We start from the raw sequence: 23960 nt of genomic DNA on the forward strand, positions 1-23960 counted from the left end.
ATTCTTGGTGTGTGGGAAAGGTAAGGAGAGGGGACGCGGGAGGCAAGGATGACATTCAGGTTGAAGTGGCGCGAGTGTAAGAGGTAAGAGGAAAGGGAGGGTATCAGAAGAGAGTAAGTAGAGAGATTAGCACTGCACTGACTTCCAACACGGGAGAAGTAGAAGCAGAGCGCCCCGGAAATGCCAGTTGGTGAAAACTGGACAGGGCAAGGTCGGAGCCAATCAAATGCCCCAGGGAGGCCAAGCAAGGTGAGAAAGGCCAGGAGGAGAGGGATTCCGGTTAAGCACTGCGGATAACTGCAGAGTTCAGCTTTAGGTGTGGGCCAGGGCAGGGTCGGGATAGGCAAGGGAATGATCTCTGTGGCCCTCTCAATGCTTGGCCCAGGGCCTGGCAAAGACTAGGGCCTCATTAAGGTCGGTTTGGGGTGAGCTTAAGAGAATCGGGAACCTCGAATAAAACACTGAATAGCCGGCGGTGGGTTACGCAGAGCAGCTTCTGCGCAGAGGGGCGCGGCCAGGCGCGCGACCAATCAGGGCCTGCGCCTCACTTCCGGCACCGCCCCGCCCCCGCCGCCGCTCGCAGGCTGCATGAGCAGCGCGCAGCCGCTCGTCTCCCGGAAGTGCACCCGGTGCCGGCGCTACGGGCCGAGGTGATCGCGCGCGGGCTGGGCGGGCCCGGCAGCAGCCGGCGGGGTTCGGCCTGGCGCGGTTTGCGTCCGCGCGTGACTCGGCCGGTTCTACCGGAACCACGCGGGGCCTGCGCCCTGGAGCGCGCTCGGGGACGCGGCGAGTGCGGGGGCGGGGCAGGGGGGCTGAGTCTGACGCTGGGGGCTGGAGACGCCTGTACGGCCCACGGCTCTACATCTCCGAGCCGGTGGACCCCGCCGGACTCACGAGGGACGTCTCTGGACTGGGATCGAAAACCGGCCCTTTCCTCCTGCCTTCCCGCAAAGGCTGGAAATGCGCCTCGGGAGGAGAGAATCCGGATGGGCCCGTGCCCGAGTCTTTCCAGGGTGCTGTCGCTGGAGGGGTGCGGAGGGTGGAGAACACATTAGTGGAGAGCATCGCCCCGCGCCGTGCAGGGCTTGAGCAGCTCTGGCCCCCGGGGCGCTCAATGACAGTAACTCCCCTGCTCCCCCGCCCCGCCACCGGCCTTTAGTGACAGCCCCCAAACCTGCCTCCACAAATGTCCAAACGTTGCCAGCTCTGCCGCCCCAAAGCACAGGTGTTACAGCTCCCCGGGTTTGAATCTGGCTGCCATTTGTGAGCCTCAGAGGTTCCTGATCTGTAAACGTTAATATTTACTTTACAGGTTGATTGTGAGTATTGACATGAACAAGGCCTAGTATGGAGCTGATACATAGCGTTCAAGAAAAAATGTACTCAGACACTCGTTAAAGACGGTAAGGCTGACTCCGGTCACATTCAGGGTGAAGACTACAGTGGGGTTTGGCAGTAGCAGGGAGAAATTGGCTGTACTCTGCGTACAAGATCAAATGGAGAATTACAGCCAAGGAACAGGGTGTGGGGGTCAAGGGGATGGAAACTTACTAGGAAGAAATATCTGGTGGAAGGGGGGATTCTGGCTAAACCCACTTGACAAGATTTTTATTGAAGGTAGGCCAGGGTGATAAGGACTTTAGATACCAAGGGTGGTCAGATTCCAAGGTTGGGAGATGCAGAATTTGACCAGGTATCAAGTTGGGGGATTTTCCCTAAACTGGATCCCCCAAGATTCTTGTTAAAACTGTACAAAAAGGGCCCAGAACAGAGCCCAAGGGCCAGGCCTGGTCAAGAAGAGGACTCAGGTGCTTGACAAAAGTTTCGTGAAGGAGAGAGAGTTCGACCATAGTAGGTGTGCAACAAATGGTCACTTACATAGGTATAGTAAGAATACTTAGCTAGATATACATTTTTAATTTATTCTAATTTGTTATTAACTTTAGTAAGCATAACAAATGTTCAGGATTACTTGAACATTGGAATATAAACCTATAAACCTTTCAGAAAGTCATTTAAGTTTGAATAATTGGGGCATTTTTCTTATTTTGTGAGAGTATCATTACTAAAATCAGATTTAAGTCTTTTGTAAGATTCATAGTTTTCCCTAAATGTTAACTAAACTGTTGTAATTCAGGAACGAAATAGATCTGAATAAGTCTACCCATCAGTGTCTTGCTATCTGAAATCGTTCTGCTTGTTATTTGTAACTCAGATGCCAAATAGATTGAGACAGTGAAGGATATGTGTATATTTATACAATTTTTAAACATTTTTTATTTAAAACTGTACATTTCTAAGTAGTGCTTTAGTAGTTTCCTACAAATTTAGATACATTGTTTTTATTGTCATTCAACATGAAAATGTATTTTACTTTCCTTTTTCTTTGACCAGAGGTTACTTAACAGTGTTACTTAATAATTTCCATATGTTGGCATTTTCTCAATCTTACTGTTACTGATTTCTAATTTAATTGCACTGTGGTCAGAGAATATATACTTTTAAGATTCCAGTCTTCTGAAACTTAATTATGCATATGGGCTATTTTCGTGAGTGTTTCATAGGCATTTGAAATGAGTGTGTTTTCTGCAATTGTTAGGTCTAAATGTCAATTATATGAAGTTGGTTAGTGTAGTTCAGATTTTCTGTATCTTGATTTTTTTTTTTTTTGTCTACTTGTTCTAATTACTGAGAGAAAGGTGTCAGTTTGAGATTTTGAGTGGGAGAGGTGAACCCCTTACCTAACTTTGTGGAAGTATAATGGACAAACAATAAACTGCACATATTTAAAGTGTATAGTTTGGAAAGGTTTTCACACACATGCACATGTGTGAAGCCACAGTCATATCTGTCCTTCCAAAGGTTTCCTTTTGCCCTTTTGTAATGTCCCCTACCTTTCTCCACTCCTCCAATCCTGAGGCAACTACTGAGCTGCTTTCTGTTACCTTACATTAGTCTGCATTTTCTAGAATTTTATATAAAATAGCATCATGCCACATGTACTCTTACCCTTTTATGATTGAAAATTTGTCCCTGTAGATCTGGTACTAGGTGTGTACCATTTAGGGTTGCTTTGTGTTCTAGATGACTTGACCCTATTATCATAATGAAATGTCCTTTTTCTCTTTGTCAGCAAAGTCTTTTGTTCAGAGGCTAATATAGCCATGCCAACTTTCATGTGCTGGCTGTTTACAGAGTTTTTCTACCATCACGTTGTTTCTAATCTGTGTATTTATGTATAAAATGTCTCTTGTAGATGGCATACAGTTGACCTTGCTTTTTAAAAAATCTGACAATCTCTATAATTCAAGTGTTTAGTCTGTTTACATTTAATGCAATTATTGATATGATTGATTGTTAGTCTATCATATTGTCTTTTTTTCCATTTGATCTTTCTGGTTTTCTTGATCCTTTCTTATCACATTTTAGGTATTGAGTGTTTTTTAGTATTCTTTTATGACTTTTTAACTATCTCTTTGTATAATATTTTTACAGCTAGCAGTATGTATCCTTAAATTATAAAATTTTCTTTAATCAGAGGCTACTTTAATATTGCAGCACTTTATATCTCACAGTTCACATTTCTTATTTCCTGACTCAATACCTTTACATTTCCCATTTGTTGCTTGACACTTAGCACTACCCCTTCTTACTTCCTGATTTTCAGTTAGCAGTTCCTAAATGTATCAACCTAACAACAGATTAATTCTATTACCCTCTCCTTGCACTATTTTTATATTTTCTACTTACACTATTATATTTGCTTTTAACAGTCAGTTGCCTTTTAAGGAAATTGGAAGAAATAAAAGCATAGTATTTTTACATTTGTTCACTATGTATTTACCATGTTTGGAGATCTTCATTCATTTCTATAGATACGAGTTTCCCTTCTTAGAAGAATGCCCTTTATCATTTCTTACAGTACAAGTCAGTAGTAAAAATTCTCCTAGCTTATTTTTATCTGAAAAATGTTTTTATTTTAATTCTTGGTTTTGAAAGAGGTTTTTGCTGGATGTGGAATTCTGGTGGATTTTTTTTTTTCTAGAATTTGCATTTCATTCTTTTATAATTTCTGTTTCTCTGTGGAAAGTCCCTATCTCTTCTCTCATTGACTATATTTTTCTTTTAGTCCTCAGGGCAGCTTGGGGTTGGTTTCTCTTGACTACATTTTTCCTTGACTTTGAGTCAGATTTTCCTATTTTTTTATGTCTAGTAATTTTGGATTTCCTGGATATTGTGGATGGCACATTGTAAACAGTAAGGATTCTGTTATAGTCCTCTGAAGAGTGTTAATTTTTGTTCTAATAGGCAGTTGAGTTACTGACTGATCACCTTTAATTTACACTGGCTTGATTTTATTCCTTGTTAGGGCAGATTTTGCTCATGTGGAGGCCAACCCTTTGCCACGGGCTCATAAGGAAACGCACATGGATGTCTGTGCTGCACCCCCACAACTCTCTCTTCTTCATTGGCCTGTTCTTCAGATTCCAGCCACTTGAGCAGCTCCAAATTCTGATCTCCATCTCCTTATTTTAGTGAGTCACTGAACTCTGAGCACCATAGCTGGGAATTGTCCCCATGCAGACATCCATCGTGATCATGGGGCTTACCTTGAGTTTTTCTTCTTGCAGGGATTCCATTCTTGTCTGCTTATTGTCCAGTGCTTGAAAATAGGTGCCTGATAAGTTTTCTCCATTTTTATAGTTTTTTACAGAGGGTGGGCTAGTTTATAGTATCAGCTCTGCCATGGCCAGAAACAGAATTCCCCAAATATATACTTATTGAGCACATAATATGTGACACTGTAGCACACTGGATTCTGTATGAATATATAAATGAAATATGTGGGTTTCTTTTTCAACAAAAAATTAGTGAAGTCTACAGGAGAAACATAATATTGGATTAACTCCTTTTACCTCACTCTTTCCTTTTTTGCACTCTTGAAAATTGTTTTCTTATCTTTTTGGCTTCTAAATGATTTCTGATATAGAAATTGTTTGAGGGAAGTGGTCAGTGCTAATACTGAAGGAAAAAGCAGCTATTAAAAGCTGGAGAATTATACTGATCTCTGATTGAGCCTGACAGATTAAGTGATTGGGTGTTTTTTTATTGTAACAATTAGTGTCATGGAGAAATGATACCCTCTAGCTTCTTAATAACATTTAAGGATTGACCCAATAATTCAATATTAGGATCATATACAAAAAGTTAACTAAAAATAGTGCATGAACCTTTAAAAATACCCAAATATTAATTTTGCCATTTAATATTTCTCTTTTCACTAACTTGGTTGCTGTCTTCTCAATTTTGATACCATTCACCGTAAAATACTTACTTACTTCAAGGTAGTTTTTAAGGTGGTCAGTTTTTTTTCTAATCCTTCTCTAAACCCAAGGTAGAAAATTTCATGTGTAACAGGATTTTCATTAAATTCCTAAAAAGACCAGTTTTTACCATGGCACTCAAAAGAAGTCACTTAGAAATTTCACTGTACCTTTTGGGGTAGAGTTAATTTGTTCTCTTAGGCCTCATTTTATTGTGGAAGCATCTAATCATTTCAACATTAGCCTTTACTTCCAGGGCATTGATATCTTTGTTCGGCTTTATTTTTTAGTCTGCCAACTTGTGGGTGCAGATATAGAAGTGCTGTGTGGAAGAGCAGTTCACCTGGAAACCAATAGTGAGAATGGTCTGCATGGTGCATTTGCTTCTTGTACTTGATCTGGACGTTTGCAGAGCAAGAGAGAATGTTATAAAATGGTCAGGGTGGTGGTGACAGTTTAGATACAGTATTAATACTTTGCTTTGTCCCATCAAGTTTACAATCTTTCGAAATAGAATAGTATGTCCATTGATTTCAGAAGATCCAAGGTTCCCTCTGAGGCCTCTCAGGTCAGGGACATGAATTTGTTCTTTCTGAAAATGTGCCCTTCTCCTCTGTGTAGCATTTGCTCTCACTCCCTCTTTAGTATCCCTCTGAGAGGCTCTGTGAAGACCTGGTTCTCCCCAGAGACAGCTCCATCAGAAGCCCTCCTCCTGAAAGGACTTGCCAAGCCACATGATGCCTGTTGAGCTGGGGCAGGCCCCTGTCCTGCTGCTGCCCCTGGCGAAGGCTGAGGACCCCCCATGTTCTGGACCAGATGCCACCCCTCGAGAGGAGTTCTCGGGCCCTGAGGCTGCACGCCAGCTTTTCAGGCAGTTTCGTTACCAGGCGACGTCTGGGCCCCATGAGACCCTGAGACAGCTGCGGAAGCTCTGTTTCCAGTGGCTGCAGCCAGAGGTGCACACCAAGGAGCAGATCCTGGAGATCCTCACGTTGGAGCAGTTCCTGACTATCCTGCCTGGGGAGATCCAGATGTGGGTGCGGAAACAGCGTCCAGGCAGTGGAGAGGAGGCCGTGACCCTTGTGGAGAGCTTGAAGGGAGACCCCCAGAGACTGTGGCAGTGGGTGAGCAGAGGGTGTTATCTGTAAGCGAAGCGGAGGGCTCCTTGGGTGTCTCAGCAGGCATGTTGTCTTTTTTCTGACACTATATGTGTGAGATTTTCCATATCAACAACCAATTCTCCAGTGCTCTGATGCCTGCTAGGCATCCTACCGTTCAGTTCAAATATGACACTCTCTGGGGTTGGCTCAGACTCCATGGGGTAAGGGTCAGTCTCACAAGACTGCTCCCATTTCAGACCTCAGTCTCAGAGGGTTCCTGGGCTTACGATCCACTGGCTAGCATTTCAGAGGTTCCCACAACCCCTTCCTCAGGTTTGATAATTTGCTAGAATGGCTCCTAGAACTCAGGAAAACACTTTACTTACTTATGAGGATATGATTCAAAAACAGCCAAATGGAGGAGATGGGGGTTTCGTGGTACTTCCATGCTCTCTCTGGGTATGCCATCCTTCCAGCAATTCTGTGCATTCACCAGCTCAGAAGCTCCCTGAACCCCTAAAAATTAAGTTTTTTTTAATGGGAGGTTCATTACTTGGACAAGATTGCTTAATCATTGGTCACTAGTGGTTGAAAATCTCCAGCCTCTCTCCCTTCCTGAGAGGTTGAGAGGTGGGCCTGAAAGTTCCCCTCTGATCACCTGGTTCCTCTGGGGACCTGCCTTTATTCTGAAGCTCTCTGGGGGTCCCCCAAGAATCAGCTCATCAGCATTAGCTCAGGTGTGGTTGAATAACAGAAGTCGCTCCTGTCCCTCCTATCCTTCAGGTAATTAGAAGGGCTTAACATGCTCTGGGCCAGGAACCTCAGACAGAGAAAAAATACATACTTCTTGTCAGGGTCTTCCACATCAGTGTATCCCTATTCCCCACCTAATTCTGAGACTCTGTGACTCTCAACACTTTTTAGACATTAGGGGTTGCAGATAAAATCTCCCATCCCATTCCATCTTTAGGCTAGAATGTTCGAGAAATTCAAAAGATGCCTGAGTTTTAATTGGTGGTGACTATTCTGTAGAAGCACAGTACTGGTTGCCTGTGTCGGAGGTCTCTTAGCCTGCTTCAGGCCTCAGCTTGTGGCCTCTCTCAGGATGTTTCCCACACCAGTTCCTGCAGGACTGGTCATAAAGCTGGGTTTCCCTCTCCATGCCCCATGACCTCAGGGACAGCCTTATGATCGGTTACAGGAGGTTAGCTTTGCATCGTTCAGAAACCCTCACCCTGGGTCCTCAGTAATTAATTAATTCTGTGTGATCTCTAGATAAGCAGCCAAGTTCTAGGACAGGAAATTTTATCAGAGAAGTTGGGACGTGCAAGCTGTGCAGCGGGGGACATGGGGCCCCCTCTCGAAGTGGTGCCTCAGGAGCTGGGACTTGAGAATTCGCCCTCTGGGCCTGGGGAGCCACTGCACTGCGCTGTGAAGGAGGAGTCTGACACGGAACAAGAGTCGGGTAAGGGGCACTTATTCCCGGGCAGTGGTGCTGTCCTGGAGACGTTTGGGGGTTGTGGGTAGCGGGCCTGAGGGGGAGTTGAAAGTGGCATGCTGCTCAGATGGGGGAATCTCTGGGAAGTTTGGGAACAGCATAGACCTCCACGAATCACTCTGATTTGGAGACTCGGAGTCTAATGTAAACCACTTCATGACGGCTAGACCATTTGGATTTTGGTTTTGAGGAAGGAGGTGGGAGAAGATAAGGGTGAGATGGTTTGGGAGGTTGGAGGGAGTTGGAGTTTGTTAGGGAGGTAAACATAAGGCTTGAAATCGAGGGTGGTCGGGCAGGTGTCAGCCCTACTTTGTGAAGATTTGTTATCTGTGCTCGGGGGAGTGGTTGACGGGGGCCATCTAGGCCCTTCAATCTCCTGTTTCTCAACTTCAGTGGTGGCTGCTTCCCAGCTTCCTGCCCAGCCTGAAGGGAGGCTCAGCGGAGACCAGGCCTTTGGAGCCTCTCTTCTCCAAACAGCACCTCAGGTGAGCTGGGTCCCTCCGCTCCTCTTCCCCAGAGAGGTGCATGTCAGTAGTCAGGAGGTTTTGGGGGAGAGGCATCCACAGAATAAAGCAGAGAGGAGGGTCCAGCAAGGGTAACAAGAGTGATACACATGGAATGCATCCGGAAATCAGTATTTCTCTTAGGGCACTGTTTCCTAATTACCATCTTGAATAATGGAACCTGGGCCTGGAAGATGTAGCAGTGAAGAGGCACTCTTGTCTCTCCTTTTTATTATCTTTGGGTTATGCCAAGAAAAGTCTTTTATTTCCTAGTCCAGGCCTCTCACACAGGAGTCAGTTTGAGATTTTGAGTGGGAGAGGTGAATCCCCCTACCTAACCTTGTGGAGGTGTAATGGAAAAACAATAAACTGCACATAAAGTATATAGTTTGGAAAGGTTTTGATACAGTCAAGATAATAAACATATCTGTCCTTCCAAAGGTTTCTGTTTGCCCTTCTGTAATCCCCCCATGCTTCTCCACTCCCAAGGCAACTACTGAACTGCTTTCTGTTACCTTACATTAGTCTGAATTTTCTAGAATTTTATATAAAATGGCTCATGCCATATGTACTCTTATCTTTGTTCTTCTGCATATAATGTATCTTTCTTGCTTCTTTTAGTGTGTTCTCCCTGGTTTTAAACAGTTTGACTGTGATGGACCTTGGAGTCATTTTCTTCAGGTTTCTTGTACTTGGGATTCATTGAGCTTTTTGTATCTGCGGGGTTGTAGTTTTCATCAAATTTGATACATTTTTGGTCATTATTTCTTCAACTGTTTTTTTATTTCCTGCCCTTCCTTTTCCACTTCTTTGGGGACTCTGAGCACACATGTGGGTTGACAGAGAAAAAATGCATATTTCTTGTCAGGGTCTTCCACATCAGTGTATCCCTATTCCTCACCTAATTCTGAGACTCTCTGTGACTCTCAACACTTTTTAGACATTAGGGGTTGCAGATAAAGTCTCCCATCCCATTCCACCTTTAGGCTAGAATGTTCGAGAAGTTCAAATGTATCTTTATACTTTCATTTGGTCATTATTTCTTCAACTGTTTTTATATTTCCTGCCCTTCCTTTTCCACACTTGAATAATGCAAACATAAGTCTCTGAGTATATAATGAGAAAGTGTACATGTTCATAAGATCTCTTTAAATCATCCCACAGTTAGTTTACTGATGCTCTTTCTTTTTAAAACATCTGTTTCATTTTGGATAGTTTCCGTTTATGTGTCATCAGGTTTATTAATTTTTTCTGCATTGTCTACTCTGTTAATCCCATCCATTGTATTTTTCATCTCTAGAAGTTTGAATTGGGGCTTTATTATATCTTTATGTCTGTTCTTAATGTGTTGTCTTTCCTCCAGCTCCTTGAACGTATGAAATATCTGTTGTAATATCTGTATTAATGTTGTAATATCTGTATTAATGTTCCTGTGTACTAATTTATCATCCCCATCGGTTCTGAGTCAGTTTTCATAGATTGACTGATCTTATTATGAGATGATTTCCTGCTGCTCTGTATGCCTGGTAATCTTTGATTGGATGTCAGGCATTGTGAATTTTACCTTGGTGAGTGGTGGATACTTTTACATTCTGTAAATGTTCTTGAGATTTGCTCTGCGATATGGTTAAGTTACTTGGACATAGTATATTATATGGCACCAGAGAATCCTTTAGGGCTAATTTTTCCCACTTACTGAGGCAATGTCCTTTTTAAGTATTCTATCTGATGCTCGTTGATGTACAAGGATTTCCACTCTGGCTGGTAGAAATGTCAAGTATTTCCAGCACTGTGTGAACTCTGGAAATTATTTTCTGGGCTTCTTTTGGGGGATCTCTCCTAGATTCAAGGGGCACCCTCTGCAGAACTCAAGAGCTGTCTTTTTGTGGAGCTCCCCCATCTTTGGTTTTCTGCCCTGCTGACTCTGTAACTGCGTGAGCCTCCCAAACTCTGAGCTCCAGGGGGCTGCCTGGCTCCACCTGGGTTCCCCTCTCCATGCTGCTGTGGAAGCTGTCTCCAGGCAGGAAGTTTGGACTCCCCTAATTTGTTTCCTTGCTTTCAGGGAATCTGTTTCGCTTTGCCTAATGTGTAATGGCTTCAAACCATTATATGTTATATTTTGTCCCATTTTCCAGTTGTTTCAGGCAGAAAGGTAAATCTAGTCCCTGTTAATTCATCTTGGCTGTAAACAAAAGTCTCTGGAATAGGTTTATTCTGATGATGCATTTAACAACTCTGAAAAGTCCCAGTGTTTCAGGAACCTATGCACCTAAATCAAAACATGGTTTCAATCCTTTGGGGGGCTCTTCTTGGGACTTGCCTCCTGAGGTAGTTCAGAGTAAAGGTGAAGATAGGGAAGCCAGTAGGTGGTGCTTAACGTGGCGCTAAAGTCAGGTCTGAACTTCCGCTTTCCCGGCTCAAAGATCTAGAAATCAGTATACCAACTTTGTGGTTCACTCTGGAGGCGAGGGCTGGGGAGGGGGCACGGGAGGGGTATTCCTTGTTAGTGTCTGAAGGGTACCCTTCTCTCTGCCTTCAAGATACCTAGAAATGAAATTGTTAGGTCGTGGCTTGGTGAAAAAGATTTGGGGGCATATTACAAGCACACTTGGAGGATTATTGCTTCTGTAGTAAGTACAGAACATCCTCGTAAAAGGTATATATAATTTAGAAACATACTGTAACTAGTAGAGTTAAGTTGCATCACATTAACAGCATTAATCATGACTTGGTCTGGATAGCTTAAAGTTCAGATGAAAAATGCTCACCCAGCAGCATCATATATATGTATAGAGATACATAAAACTCCCTGTATTTAGCAGATAACTGATTAGCAGCTGCTCAACCCCAACAAGCAAAAATTATCCCTACCTAAAAGGAAAGGAGCGACACACAGCAGCAATTCACCGGAGAATTCCGCTTTATTAGGGAAAGGAGCTGGGTTATATAGGAAGGGGCATGGGGTGATTGTGGTGTTACTTCTACGGGGCTGGTGGCTATTGGCTAGGTGCTGGGATTAGGGGGGTGAGGGGTGATTGGGCTTCAGGTGGCGCCGGCGGGAACCGAGGACCCAGAAGAGAAGCAGGAAGTTCGCCATCTTATGGGTGGGGGCCCTTCATTCCCCCCTTTCTCCTCTATGGGGTTGTGGACATTGCTTTCTCTCTGACTGCTTCCTGCTGAACGGGGGTGGAGAAGGGAGTGAGGGCTTGAGGACTGGGAGGAAGGGGTTGATAGGACTCCCCACAATAAGCACGAGTAGATGTGGACTTCTTCAGGTTGGAAATCAGTGAAGGTTTCTTGTAACTATAGGTCGAGGACTTGTTGATTCTAATGGTGCCAAGAGGATACGGGTGCCAGAAGCCAGGCATCTGCGGCCATTGTTTCCAGGAACAGTTTCCAGCGGAGAGAGGGTCCATCTCAGCGTGTGGTGAGGAGGTTACGTGAGGGTGAGGGATCTTCTGTGGCTAAAAGCTGGTAGTTCCTGAGTAAAAGCTGGTTGAAAGTTTGATTAGAGATTTTACCAACTTGGGATTTGATAAACTTTACAAGGCAAGAAGAGACAGGCGAGAAGAATGATTATTATAGGGCCTGCAATGGGCCAAAGCCAGATAAGGAAGGGGTTTGTTAGTATTGAAGAGAATGGGTTGGAGGAGTAATACTGTGGGTACCGGGAGTTAACCATGTAGTGAATGGCGCAAGACCTGTAGGGACATCTCCGTAGGTGTCTGGCCATCACCTGCAACAGGCTTGTTTTTGGTCATAGAGGAAGCAGAGGTAGGGAGAATAAAGGCAGCTGCTAGTGAACACTTCGGTGGAGGGAGGAAAGTGGAGGTATAAAGGCTCGGAGCAGCCTTTGAGAGGGCAGTCTGATGTGGCAATGAGGGCAGTAATTTTTGTTTGATGCTGTGTGTAAGTCTGTCTGACTTTGAATCGCCATACAAAGGAGGCTGGGGTGGCGGGGAAGACAATAGGAATGAGGAAAAGAAGCGAGAGAGAGCGAGGGAGCAGTAAAGGAGGAAAAAGTCATGATTCGGGTATGGATAGCAAAGGGGTGAACGGGATTTTGGAGGAAAGAGGACAGTAAGGTCAGGAGTCTGGAGGGAGGGAGAGTCTGTAAACTTTTGTAGGTTAAGAGATCCTTTAGGTGATGTGGGGACAGAATGGTAAGGGGTGCCCCGAATGTCAGTTTATGAGCTTCCTTCTGCAAGAGCTGTCCAGTGGCTAATGCCCGTAGGCAGGGGGCCCATCCCCGAACTGTGGGGTCTAATTGCTTGGAAAGATAAGCTACTGGGGCAAAGGATGGGCCATAATGTTGGCCTAGGACTCCTAGAGCTTGACTGGACCTCTCATGAATGTATAATGAGAAGGGCTTCGACAAATCAGGAAGGTGGAGAGCTGGGGCTTCCACAAGGGCTTGACGGAGATTAATGAAGGAGTGTTGGGGTGAGGAGGATAATGGTTCTTCAGGGGGGCCCTTGCTGAGGTCGTATAGGGGTCTTGCCAACAGGGAGAAGTTAGGGATCCGCGCTCTAAAATACCCAGCCAGGCCTACAAAGGAAAGGATTTCTGTCTTGGTTTTGGGAACGGGCAGTTCAGAGAGGAGCCGTTTTCTGTAAAAAAATCTTGGGAGGAGGGGTCCAGAGGGATAGAAAAAAATGCGTCCTTGAGATCTAGGACTGAGAAGTGGGAGGCCGAGGCAGGGATCCGCGATAAAAGGGTGTATAGATTTGGAACTAAGGGATGGGTAGGGACGATGGCCATGTTGATGAGGTGAAGGTCTTGGACAAGGCGGAAAGATCCGTTGGTTTTTTTAACAGCTAATATGGGGGTATTAAACGGGGAGTGAGTGGGTCTGAGGTAATTTTTGTTTAAAAGATCTTGAATGATGGGTTGGAGGCCTATGAGGGCTGAAGTGGTTAGGGGGTATTGGGCCTGACAGATATACTTAGAGGGGTCATGTAATTTGATAGAGGCAGGAGGACATAGAGCCACGGAGGGGCTTGTAATGTCCCAAACTTTGGGATTTACAGGGTGTATGAGGGCAGAACTAGAGCTTTCATTGGGTAGAGGGGGGTCGTCGGCTATGAGGGCCATCAGAAAGGCAGTACTGGGGGCTGTGGGAGTGGATATAGTTATGGAAACATGGAGGAGAGAAAGGATGTCCCATCCTAGTAAGGGGATGGGACACTGGGGCATAACCAGGAAGGAGTGGGAGAAAGGTATGGGATTGTCCTGGATTGTGCATAAAAGGGCGGGGGTTTAATGGGAAAATCTGTTTACCTCCTACCGCGACTATAGGAGTAGTGGCAGGCGTGGTAGGGCCCCGGTATTCTCGCAAGACTGAGAAGGTGGCTCCTGTATCTAGGAGGAAGGAGATGGGGCGACCGTCTACTATTAAAGTAACCCTGGGCTCCTGTTTGGTGATGGAAATGGTCGGGCGAGAAGCCCCCGGGGCCCGTCAATCTTCTTCTGCCAGCCCCACTACGGCGGGCTTAGGATGGGGGTTGTTTGTCCAGCCTCCCCTTCGGGTGGTTGGGCAATCAGACCCCCAGTGGCCCTTTTTGTGGCATCTGGAGCATGGGGTGGTAGGAGATCTGGGGGAGGGGCACACCCTTGACCAATGTCCCTCTTTTCCGCACTTGAAACAAGCTCCTGGGGGGGACTTGTTTGTAAAGGGGCGCCCAGGTTGTGGTTTTATCAGCTGGGCCAACATTTGGAAATTGGCCTGATCAGCCTTTTGTTTACGGCGTTCGTTCTCCTCCTCCCGGTTATGGAAGACTTTAAAGGCCACTGTTAGGATCTCAGTCTGTGGGGTAGTGGGGCCCTGTTCTAACTTTTTGAGTTTAGCTTTAATGTTGGGGTAGCTTTGAGCTAGGAAGTATGTCATAAGGACATGTCTCCCGTCAGGCGTTTCTGGGTCCAGGCTGGTATACTGTAATAGGGCTTGAGTGAGTCTGTCTAAGAACTCGGAGGGAGTCTCCTCCCTCCTTTAAATTATGTCTTGGAGCTTTTGAGAATTGACTACTTTACGAGCTGCCTTTTTCAGACCTGCTATTAAGCAGCAGGCGAAGATATCTCGAGAGTGGAGACCCACGGCGGTGGGGGACTGAAGGGTTCTGGCTCAGTCTGTGGGGGAGAAACAGGTGATGGGGGCAAAGACGGAGGAGGCTCCTGGGATTTAGTTAGAGGGGGGCTGAAAGGCTCAGGCTTGATCTGCAGGTGGGGTGAGGTGGGGGAGAGATGGTCGTGGAGGAAGGGGGAGGGGCTGTTGTAGGAGAGGAGGGGGAAGGGAGTGAATGGGAGGCTTCTGCGGGGAGACGGCCTGCAGGCTAGGAGAACTTGGGGGGAGGCAGAAAGCTTCGATATAGGGAATCTCCTTCGTTTTTCAGGCGCTGGCAGTAGTTAAAGAGATCGCGAGTGATGTTAGGATCAAGAGTTCCCCCTGCGGGCCATTGGTTGTTATTGTCTAGGGGATATGTTGGCCAATCTTGGGAGCAGTATTTACAGAGAAGTTTTGGTTTTATATGGGGTGTCAGGGAGAGGGTGGCTAGATGCTTGAGCAGGCATTCAAGAGGTGAACTTTCAGGGAGGGATGAGGAGGCTCCCATGGCTAAAGGACAGAGAAGGAGACAAACAGGGGAAGACGAACGGAGACCCTCGGACTGGGAGCAGACGGCAAGGAGACAAAGGGCGTCCCCGATGATCCTTGGTGGTCTGCGGAAACTCGTATACGAGTCGGAATTTCTTAGGAAGTGTGGGTCGTCACCCAGACTTCTCTAAGAAGGCAGAGTGCCGGAGTCATGAGGAACCTAGTACTAGGAATTTTCGGCAGAAGGAACGGAAGGAGTGGGGGGGGAAGGGAGCATTCTCATCCGCAAAGGAGTCACCTTGTTTATGGCTGTTGGAGGAGGGGCCTGAGGGTCCGCTGCAGCCGTGAAGGCCTGAGGCGGGGAGAGTTCTCTCCTCGTCCCCGAGCGTCAGGGCCTTGCCGGACGATCATGGTCAATGGCGCTGCGATAGCTCGGGGAAGAGTGGCCCGCTCCGGGGGAAAACTTACCCAAAGGCCAAAGAGGAGTGGTGAGTGTGAGGAGCCAGCGCCGGAAAAAGAGGACGAGGGCAAGCTGCTGCTGGTGTCAGGGGAAGACGGGGCCCAGTTGGGGTGTCCCGTCTCCCGGGTTTCGGCACCAATGAAAGGAAAGGAGCGACACCCAGCAGCAATTCACCGGAGAATTCCGCTTTATTAGGGAAAGGTGCTGGGTTATATAGGAAGGGGCATGAGCTGATTGAGGTGTCACATCTTTGGGGCTGGTGGCTATTGGCTAGGTGCTGGGATTAGGGGGGCGAGGGGTGATTGGGCTTCAGGTGGCGCCTGTGGGAACCGAGGACCCAGAAGAGAAGCAGGAAGTTCGCCATCTTATTGGTGGGGGCCCTTAACTAACCAATACCAGCATCCCTCCCTCAAACTCACAGCACCTATTTGCCTTAGAAGGACCTTGGTATTAATGGGATCTTTTGTAAGTGAAAGAACATTTTCAGTATCAGTAGACATTCGCTCTAATCTCGTCTAGAAATTAGGAACTTCATGAATAATGCCAGAATAATAAAGTAACATTCCAACACGGTGGTTCTTCATTCATAGAAACCGTGGCTGAGTCAGAGCCTCCAGCGCTGGTGATGGGTTTACTCGCATGCCTGGGTTTCCAGCCTCAGGGATAACTATGCAAGTCGGTTGTGGCAATGCCTCATAAGCCCACAAGATGGTGCTGTTTCCACACAAACCCAAGATCTCCCTATCAAATCCATACTTAGTCCTTCTGGAATAAGAATTTAGATTTTTTCCCCTCTTTATAAAAATGAGAAAGGGGCAGGATGGCTGAAGTTGCGGTCCTGCCCATAGAGTCCGGGGTTTATCCAAGCATCCCTGGCTCCTCGGTCATTCCTTAAGTTTGTGGCCTTACGCTGAAGGTACACTGTTGAGCATACTGTGCATCTTTTCTGGTTTTGGAAGAGCAGATTGTGGCCCTTGGGGATTTTGGTGACTGTGTTCTTTCTGCTTTGTACTGTACTTGGTAGCTGCCATTATGGTGCCCGTGGACTAGGCCCCGTGCCCAGCAAGCCAGGCAGCCAAGCAGATATCACTGTGCTTGGCACATCCATCCTTTCCTCTTCCGGTGCCGGACCAAGGGTCTGTGTGTTCTGACCACCAAGACAGAACCCCTGTGTTCAGCAGTGTTTGCTCAAGCTGGTTTATTTTCAGGAGGTTGTTAAGGTAACTTCATTCACAGATTAGTAAAATAAGGTGCTAACAATTCAGAGTTTAAACATTAAAATTAAAATTCATATTTAAAATATGGTTTTAGCTAATAGTTCCATATATAGTCATATATATTGAGGTTACTTTCACATTTTCATCCTAAAATATCCCATCCCTCTTTCTTTTTCAAATTTTTGCTTATTATCTGATAATGAGAGACTTTTTGCTATCTCCATTCTTTTTTAGCCATTCCCACTTCCCTTGATATGTTACAAGGCAGGCTTGAATTAGCCTGAGCATGGCCTCCCTGAGTGGTATATTGTGTATAAGAGGAGGATGACTTCCTCTCCTTCTTTCTTTGTTTCTGCTCCCTATATTCTCATCCTTCATGACAATAATAGGTGACTGTCAACTTTGGGGTTCCTGAGAGTGTACAGAATCCCCTAATTCTCTCTGCAAACCCTCAGGGCTGATTCAGAGAGACTGAGCATCACATAGATGCATATGCTGCTTCTCCTAACATATATCACCTACCGAGGGCTGACTGCTGAGGGTTTTATTTCACCTGGACAATGTATGTTGACTGCCTATTTCTCTGTTTGTCAGGGTCCCAGGGACTGGAAAGTACAATGGAGAGTCCTCTTCTCTTGGAGCTTACATGCTAGTAGAGGCAACTATTAATCAAGCACCTATGTGTGTGTATGTGTATGCACATGCATACACACAGACATATACATACCCCAAATTGTTTAATAAGCTGTATGAACGATATGAATGGAAAGTGCAATGTGCTTTGAAAACAAATGACACTTGCCTAAATTTTGTTAAGCCTCATGACAGTTATTTGAGTTCAGTACTATAATTAGGTGAGGACTGAGGCTTTTAACTCCCTTGCTTAAAGATCACACAACTAGAAAGTGGCAGAGCTGGCCCTTGAACCCTCTATGTCTGACTACAGAGACTATGCTGTCAATCATTCCTATACAAACAGTTTCTGACAGTCAGCTCCTTGGTGGGATGATAGAAATTCGCATTCACAAAAGGGGATGCTAATTCAATAGGCTTCCCAGCATTCCCACGCTGCAGTCTCCAGTTCCATAGGAGAAGAAGGAAGGGCCTGTTTGGGGGAGAACTGAGGGACCCCTCACTCCAGAGAACCCATCAATATCCCACTAACTGGGTGGAAAACTGATTCAATATTAGACTCTAAAACCAGGACTATTGGGAGATTCCAAGTGTGTTTGGCTACTGCCTCTGCTCTGAACCTGCCAATCATCGTTTCGGAGTCTTATAATTCAGTTGACCTAATTGTTGACTCTTCCCACCATTTTGCTGATTTGCATTTGCTTTTGCAACAAATTGCTTTTTATTTCTTTTCCCTCTTGAATTTCCCAATTTTAATGAAATACTGGGAATATTAGACTCTCAACTGTTCAAAGACCTCAGTTAGAAGGACTAAAAGAGAAAAAAAAAAAAAGGACAGTGTAGAAAAAGTTACTGTCTTCTCTGTGTTGTCCATTCTTAAACTCATACAATTTAAAGAAATCCAGAAAGGGTAAGAAATACCGATGTAGTTTTCCCCTTGGCCTCTTCCCTTGAACCCCTCCCGTGATCTTGCAGATCTCTGCTGGCTGGGATCCGAGGCACATCCCTTTCCTCCCAGCTTCCCTGTTGGCAGGGAAGGCAGAGTTCAAGACCCTCCACTGGAGTCACTGTGTTGTATTTTTTCTAGGTGCAGTGGAGGCACCTGGATTCCACTCAGAAGGAGCAATACTGGGATCTCATGCTGGAGACCTATGGGAAAATGGTCTCAGGAGGTAAGGGAGCACGCCAGCTTGGTGGAAGGAGATGGAAAAGATGGTTAGACATTTAATGTGCACTTTTGGAAACAGCTGTTGTGCTTAAAGTTCCCTGGCTGAAGGGAGTTCTCAGAGACAGGGCTGGAAACTGGAGATAGTGGGGTTAGCCCTGCAGCTTCCTTGCCCTGAAAGTGTTCTGTACCCATGAGCTGCCATCGGTGCATGACACAAGCTAACTCCTGTGCCCCATGGGATGGGCAATGGTGTCGCCGTTTTACAGGCAATGAAAGTGCATGTCAGGTGAGGTCCCTTGCCCTCTGTTACGTGGCTCTTGAGTGTTGAGTCACAGTGGCACTCAGTGTGGCAGGCTCTTGAGTCTGCATTCTTTTCTACTGAACCACACTGTCCCAACTCACCCTTCTTGGGGTCCCAATCGTGAGCCTTGGACAAGCCTGCCTGGTGGGCTGCAGGCCCTCCTGGTCACCCACCCAGACTTCTTTTTATGGCTTTCACCGTATATCCTGGTCATCTTGTGAGTACTGGTGTCTGAGAAGCCCCACACATCCTTGTAGATCAGTTTCCTTAAGTGGTCTCCAGAGCCTTCAGTTTCCATCTCACGCCCAGGGTGTGCCTTTGGAAGACACAGCTTGGTGCCTAGTCCTCCCTATTCATCTGGGCCCGCATGTTATCTCTCTGTGTCAGGCATTTCCAGTTCTAAGCCTGATCTGACTAATTTAACAGAGTATGGGGATGAGCTGGCAGGACGGCACTTTCATGTCAGTGAGAAGATCCCGAGGCCCACCTGCATTGGTGAGTGAGCTCTCACTGGGCCCAAACTGTCTCTGGCCTCCTGTCATTAAATTGGAGATGGTGGAGAGGTATTAGGACTTGATTTCTATCACACTGGTTAACACTCCATGATCTGGTCAGTCCCATGTGAATACCAAGGTTGGGTCTCCTCATCTCTGTCTGTAGGGCTATCGACACACATACTTAATCATGGAAGAAGGACCACACATTGAATCTGCTGCCGTCAGTCTTGTCTGCTGTGATGTGACAGTTTCTTTCTCAGAGAGAGTAAAGATCAGAACAGATCAAGCCCACTAAAGATACGAATAGATCCCATTACAGAAACAGATGTGTCACAGATATTGTTGCCCTTCCGAACTCTTGTTTGTCTTTTTGTATTTTGGTTGTAATGAATAGAGTCAACCCACCGTCAACAAAGTAAGACAAAATAAACAGAAAAACATGTTTTAGCTAATCTCCATGCACCTGACAGTTATTAAACAGCAACAATGATAGATTCTTCATATAAATCTTGTCCCTTAAGACTGGGGAAGAAGAAATATGAACTTGTTCTGATGTAATTTAACAATCACCCCTTATGCCCTTTTAAAACCACTGTCTTCTTCACTCTTTTTAAAACACTGCAGTTATGTGAAACCTAACTATCAAACGCACACAAACACACACACTCTCTCTCTCTCTCTCTCTCTCTCTCTCTATCTCTCTCTCTCTCTCTCTCTCTCTCTCTGTTGCATATACAAAAGTACCCAGGACCATGGAGGAAGAAAAGGATCAAGGATGAGAATTACATGACAAGCCGTCTTTCTCCCCAGTGGGATCTAATTAGTTCTCTTCCTTTGCTAATATACTACAGAGAGAGCAAATATCAAATGATATATATGATTTTATTTTTAAGCGATATATTTACCGTAATACTATTTCACAAGGATTCCTTTGGAGCAGTATTTTTTAAACTTCATTTCACAACTAATTGGTGTGTTGTAAAATCATATTATAGGTTGTAACCAGCATTTTAAAAAGTGAAATGATAACATGGAATAGAAAATATCAGATTGCAAATAGAAAATACTAGATGTCAGAGTAGGAAGTATTTCAGGAAATTTTTGCCCCAAATATGTTGTATGCATTATGTTTCATTATAAATATATTTCGTGCTGTAGGTAGCAGACAGAAAAGCTTGAAAATACTGCTTTAAAGATTGTGCAGTAGGATTTTTGTTTTATAGACTATTTTTTAGAGCACTTTCAGATTCACAGCAAAATTGAGTGAAAGGTACAGAGATCTTCTTTGTTGTAGGTTTTTATTTGTGACCTATAGCTCATGTATTCCTACTCATTCTCAGCCCCCCTTATCCCACCTGCTGACTGGGCCCCATTAGAGCTTACCTTGAACCAGACTGGAGAGTTTACAAAGCCAGCCTGCCTTGATAAGATAAAGAAATGCCATCGTAGGTTCTTGAGAGAGAGGGTATGTGGGAAGAAGAGAGGTTGAGGAGCAAAGTGCAGGAGACTGGGAGGAAACATGTGGAGGAGAGGAGCCCTGTGGGAAGTTGGTGCAGGAGTCCAGCTGTGCAGGGACAAGCCCTGGGCTGGTATGGAAGTGAGCAGTAAGGTGGGAAAGGACTGGGCCAATCTGAAAGCTACAGCAGTTAGGCAGTCCCCAGATTGGGATGAGACCATGGGACAGAAGTCACAGAGAGACCATATGTGTTGTTTTGTTTGATCTACCAGAGAAGAGCTCATAGTTAAATCAGGCCAGCAGGGGCATAAAACTCAAAAAGCTGCAAGAATAGTAACGAGGCTTTGAAAGAAGACTGCTTCATCAATATGTGACTATTATGAGTCTGTTGTTTTAAAAAGGCTAAATCACTAAAATAGTGGGATACTGATATAGAAATATTATTATGTGTTTATTATGACATCTCCATGATGGACCATGGCATTTTTAAGACTTCTTTAAAGACATGAGAAACTACCTTTGCCATTTGAGAGGAATATTCTGAGGTTTTGTGAACTAACAAGTTCAGGTCTAATTCTCTGGCAGATTCCTGGATCTGTAGCAAATAACTTGAAAGACATGAATACAAGAAGGGATGGTAAATAGGTTCTTTAGATATTCATAGAGTAATTCATAATAGTTGAAAATAAATACTACCACCAAAATAAAAATCTTTACTATTTGCACCGTAAGTAGTAATAGGTGGAAACCTAAGTCATGATAACACAGTTTTCCCTGTTATGTGAGTTAATGAAGCTCAAGTGAATGCTAGATTCAAGTATAGATCAAGGAACTCACTTTTCCACTAACACCTTAGTAAATTCAGTGCATTTCATGAATTTTTAGGTTACTTGTGAATGGGAGAATCCATGTGAAAATGATAAATACCACCATTTGCAATTTAAATGCTGGAAAGCCAGATACCAAACTGTATATACAATATGATGTCAATTATGTCAGACTTGCATACATATAGGTTAAATAAAGACTGGGAGGAAATGTATATTCAGTGGATGTTACCTCTGGGGTAGTATGATTGAGATTGATTGGGTTTTCCTTATGCTTTCCTCTTCAGATTGTTTTTAGAGATCATATTTATCCTTTATATATAATCAGACAAAAACCAGTCATTTTTAAAAGTAGCGCTTTGATACACTTTTTTTCCTAGAAAAAGAAATGTGTGCCGCTTTCTTAAGGGCCTGAAGAAATGCATGCTGCTTATTTATGGCTGTTAGGGAGGCGGGTGGGGCAACAAAATGCTCTGTGAGCCCTGCTCTGCTGTCAGGCTTGCTTCGCAGCCCAGAGCTGGATCGCTTAGTCTGGACCAGCACACAGGTGTAGGGAGTGCCAGGCACTCAGGCTGGATCATATATTTCTTCTTCACTCACCAATGCCCTCTTCATAAAAAGAAGTAATGTTTTATGATGGTTCTTTCCTTGACATATCAGTTAGAAAATAGGGCAATCCATTTCTTGAACTGTTTCAAACCTTCTGTCTTCCTTCAGGAGAAAGACAGGAAAATGACAAAGAGAACCTAAACTTGGAAAATTACAGGGACCAGGAACCTCCAGATGCCTCCTGCCAGGCCTCAGGAGGGACACCTTCTCAGGTCTCTTTGAGTGGCTGCTTCAGTGAGGACGAGCTGAGATGCTTTGGAGAAGGAGAGAAGCTCCTCGAGGTTCAGGAAAACCTTCAGGGTGAGGGGACAGGGGGACAGCTGTCTCCTCAGGAAAGGACTTCTGGGAAACAGCTGAGTCAGCATTTGCCTCATCCTCATCTGGGAGAACTGTCTGTGCTGTGGCTTGAGGAGAAGAGAGAGACCTCCCCTAGAGGGCAGCTGAGAGCCCCCATGGCCCAGAAACTCCCCACCTGCAGGGAGTGCGGGAAAACCTTTTACAGGAATTCTCAGCTTGTTTTTCACCAAAGAAGTCACACCGGAGAGACGTACTTTCAGTGCCCCACCTGCAAAAAAGCCTTCCTTCGGAGTTCAGACTTTGTGAAGCATCAAAGGATTCACACGGGGGAGAAACCTTGTAAGTGTGATTACTGCGGGAAAGGCTTCAGTGACTTCTCAGGATTGCGCCACCATGAGAAAATCCACACAGGAGAGAAGCCCTATAAATGTCCCATCTGTGAGAAAAGTTTTATTCAACGGTCCAACTTTAATAGACATCAGAGGGTTCACACTGGAGAGAAGCCTTATAAGTGCACCCGCTGTGGGAAAAGCTTCAGCTGGAGCTCGAGCCTTGATAAGCATCAAAGATCGCACTTAGGAAAGAAGTCCTTTCAATAGCCAAGCTCTGACAGCCCTTTTCCATCTTCTGGCCCATTTAAAACCCTTAGCATCCTCCAGGGAGGCTGCATTTGTTAACGTCTATCCCTGTTCTCTTTCTGGTGGATTGGAGAGGGGAGTACCTATGCTGGTGTGGTTTTGGACTTGGAGGACATTCTAAGCCTCTGGATTGGATTTCATACTGGTTTAATTTCTTGCTTCTGTATCAGGAGAAAGATACTCATCATCTTTCTGAAAGTTCCTTCTTTTGCACCTCTTGGAGAAAAATGTGTCACTTGGAGACCTCATTGTAGAGGTGCCATCTGGGAAGCTTTAAGCGGGAAGAATTAGCCCCAGTTGCTACTCATGGGAAGAACTTCGGATAGGCCTCTGGAGAAGGACTTCTGTTGTGGGAAGCGGGGCAGAGAGTACCAGTGAGCTCATGTGTTCTTTTTGTCATACAGGTGCCAAACTAACTTCAGGTGTCCCTTGTTTTAAATAAACTTAGCATTACTCCCTAGCTCATTTGTGTCTGAAGTGTCCACTGTGTGTTGACTGTAACTCATATAGTGCATTTTCTCAGCAAAGACCCCAGATGGCAATTGAGCTCCTATATCATCCCACACAAACATATCAAGTTTATCAGTCAACTGAACAATGATAGGAAAGTGCTCACCTGGTACCCAGGTGTGAGAGCCTGGTCAGCACTGGGCATTGTCTCAGGTAAGTCTGTCCTGGGTGCCTTTTCCTGAGCTCACTTCCCACTTGCCTCAGGCTGCCTCTCTTTATCCTGCCATCCCACTTAGGCTATCATTTTTGCCAAAAACATACTGTGCTTTTAAAGTTATCTTTATTTTCTCATTTTGTCTGAAGGTATTAGGAAGAACTCACTAGTACGGATCT

General features: G+C 45.2%; 1 protein-coding gene across 8 annotated transcripts; it reads left to right on the forward strand.

Annotated features, from left to right (window-relative positions):
• On the forward strand, positions 1-23577 carry ZNF18 (zinc finger protein 18). Of its 8 annotated transcripts, none has more exons than XM_036920710.2 (8): positions 565-650; positions 1313-1403; positions 5970-6448; positions 7700-7889; positions 8316-8407; positions 18412-18496; positions 19181-19288; positions 22291-23577. In XM_036920710.2, the coding sequence occupies exons 3-8, from the start codon at positions 6059-6061 to the stop codon at positions 23076-23078; spliced, it is 1653 nt and encodes a 550-aa protein (XP_036776605.2). In that variant the 5' UTR covers positions 565-650; positions 1313-1403; positions 5970-6058; the 3' UTR covers positions 23079-23577. The 8 variants fall into 8 exon arrangements, with proteins under 8 accessions (XP_036776609.2, XP_036776608.2, XP_036776605.2 ...); XM_036920708.2 differs by lacking the exon at positions 565-650 and adding an exon at positions 657-1225; XM_036920709.2 differs by lacking the exon at positions 565-650 and adding an exon at positions 657-1013.
• Positions 23578-23960: the final 383 nt, after the last annotated feature.

This window comes from Manis pentadactyla, chromosome 4 (genome assembly GCF_030020395.1).
Source record: "Manis pentadactyla isolate mManPen7 chromosome 4, mManPen7.hap1, whole genome shotgun sequence".
Taxonomy (NCBI): Eukaryota; Metazoa; Chordata; class Mammalia; order Pholidota; family Manidae; genus Manis; species Manis pentadactyla.